The sequence below is a fragment of the Austrofundulus limnaeus genome, unplaced genomic scaffold, assembly GCF_001266775.1.
Source record: "Austrofundulus limnaeus strain Quisiro unplaced genomic scaffold, Austrofundulus_limnaeus-1.0 Scaffold8, whole genome shotgun sequence".
In the NCBI taxonomy this organism is placed as follows: Eukaryota; Metazoa; Chordata; class Actinopteri; order Cyprinodontiformes; family Rivulidae; genus Austrofundulus; species Austrofundulus limnaeus.
The window spans coordinates 3,767,943-3,770,465 of NW_013952410.1; the positions used below are offsets into that span (position 1 = coordinate 3,767,943).

General features: G+C 37.0%; 1 protein-coding gene across 1 annotated transcript in view; it reads right to left on the minus strand.

Moving 5' to 3' along the window:
* The window catches only part of fbn2b (fibrillin 2b), a 77,937-nt gene that overhangs the window by 25,402 nt on the left and 50,012 nt on the right, over positions 1 to 2,523 (minus strand). The window contains exons 20-21 of the mRNA XM_014000507.1: positions 2,066 to 2,185; positions 965 to 1,102 (exon numbers count right to left, since the gene is read on the minus strand). Coding sequence (XP_013855961.1) covers positions 965 to 1,102; positions 2,066 to 2,185 — 258 coding nt within the window. The remainder of the gene's footprint in view (positions 1 to 964; positions 1,103 to 2,065; positions 2,186 to 2,523) is intronic.

A 2,523-nucleotide genomic window follows, 5' to 3' on the forward strand; every position in this document is an offset into this window, starting at 1 on the left:
GTTGTTGTTGTTGTTGTTGTTTTGTTTGTTTGTCATGGAAGTATTTTTAGTTTCTCCTCCAGGTCCCACCATCACACCTTTGTGTCACAGTTTTATAGATATTGACCTAAAATTTGTTGTGGTAGTAGCTGACAGTCATTCACAACACATATTCTGAAAGTGACATGGCATGAGATCAAATATTTTTAAGGTTTGACCAAAACYGCTACAACTCTGTCATTTCTCATCATAAGATGATTTCARTCTAAATCTCTGTAATAAAAGGTAATAACAGGCAGTAATCAAAATGCTTTACTTGAAGGAATGCTGGGTCTTTAATTATTGGCAGATTATTTCACTTAATTTGAGAAGATTCAGACTGTAATATAGTATTTTTTAGCTTAATTAAAGTGTAYTACGTTTACGTGTAGCTGTAGAAAAAGACCCAAGCACGCCGCCTTTTAAAAAAAACGCATAGTTGCAATGGATGCTGGGTAACGTAGTGGAAATCACTTGTGTGCATGTTTGACTGTAAAAGATGTTCATGGRTGTAAAAATGAGCTGTTCTGGTTAGTTGTTTGTGTTTAAGTTGTGCTATTGGATTTAAATTAACATCGTGAGTGAGACACTTCCTGGTTGTGTAAGAGGAAAGCACTTCCTGTTGAGGGTGTGTGTGAAGRTAAAGTGTGATGTCATTAAAACTTTACTACTATTAGCAATGTCTCTAAAAAGTATAGAACTTGCAACGGTTCCAGTTTTTTCATTTCATCTTAAAAAATGATCAACTCTTTATCATCTCCAAGCTGGAAATGTCAATGGATTTTTAACTTTTAAATTTTTTTGTCAAATCTGTTTTCCTTAATTTCATTTTGTCTAAAGACATCGTTTTTCCTAAGACTGAACATCTTTAAGAAACAAATGATGATCCAGAGTTGTCTTAATGTTCATGAGTGTGTAAAGTTCAGTTAGTTAATGCAGAACTGACCGATCTCGCAGGGCTCACAGGGGCTGCCCCAGGCCGCTCCCAGCGTGGAGCAACACTCCGACTTCAGCGTGGCTCCGTTGATGTTGACCTCACAGCGGTTGTCTTGTATCGTGAGCCAGCAAGTGCTCTTCATGCTATCTGTGGAGCCAAAGAACAACAAGGACAGCCTGATGAAATGTCCTCTGTTGTGTTTGTATGGAAACTAACAGCTCTGTTTGCATCTGAGGAAGTAGCCTAAACAACAAATCCAACAGATTGGGTAAGTGCATTTTTTTTTGTTTAGTTTTTTTTTCATCCACGTAAAACATTTGCCAAAATAATGTTTTAATGTTAAACATATGTTAGTGAAAAAAACATCTCACAAAAGCAAAACAGATTTGTTCATCAGGACATTTCTACAAAAACAAGTCAAACACGAAACCTGAAAATTAACTTTGCTCTAGTTTTCTCTGTATTGTGTCTGCAGCTAAATGACTGCAGGCAAAATAACTTTACTAACATTATACTGTTGCATTTACAATAAAATGAAAGATTGAGTCGCAAAAGTGACACATTTTCCCAAAAACCACACAACCACAAAACATTCAAAACAATTTCCTTTTCCAGTCTAAATCCTTGAACAAAAATTAACTAAACCAGAGGAATCTTTGGACCTCTGACAGAACCACTTCATTCAGTATGTGTACATATTTTTAGCGACTACTTTTCAATTCCACGTATGGATTTTGCCATGTTGTTGTATGAAGAGAAGGTTTCTTTCCCCAAAAAGAAACAAAGATCCAAAAGAAACGCTTATTAAAATTTGAGACAGTGTCTCATTCCTTATGTCATTATGATCTTTAGCAGACTTCAGTGAAGTAAAGCATGCAGCCAGTAAATCAAGGAAAGGAATGGAAATACCGGTATGTTTCTAATAAATCAACTGTGTGTCTGACGGTGGGATCATCTGAGGACAATAAAGTCCCTGACTGACTGACGTATCAGAGTTTTAGCAACAGGAAAAAAAGAGATCAAATCCTGAATTAATTAAAGAAAAGACGTTTGCAGCAGTTAGTTGTGACCTCAGCTGTGAACTCTGACCTGACCGGCCTCATGTCTTACCGACACAGATGGTGTTTGTGGAGTCCAGCTTGCTGCCATGAGCGCACTCACAGTTGAAGGACCCGGCCACGTTCCGGCACAATCCATTTATGCATGGGCTCGATTCACATTCATTTATATCTGAAATGTATAGACACACACACACACACACACACACACACACACACACACACACACACACACACACACACACACACACACACACACACACACACAGTTAGAGGTGCTTTGGGGTACAAAAATAACATTTTCTGCATAAAGGCAATAGGAATGTGGACTGCTGAACAACTTTGTGGAAATTTGTGGAAAAAGCTTAAAATGTTGTTAAAGATAGAAAAAAAAACGAACAGCAGAAGAAAGCTAATAGAAGGAAAATGCTAGCTAAAAGCCAAAAGTAGCAAAAACAAAACAAAAAAGTAGCAAAAAACTACCTAAATCTAAATAGGGCAAAAATAATA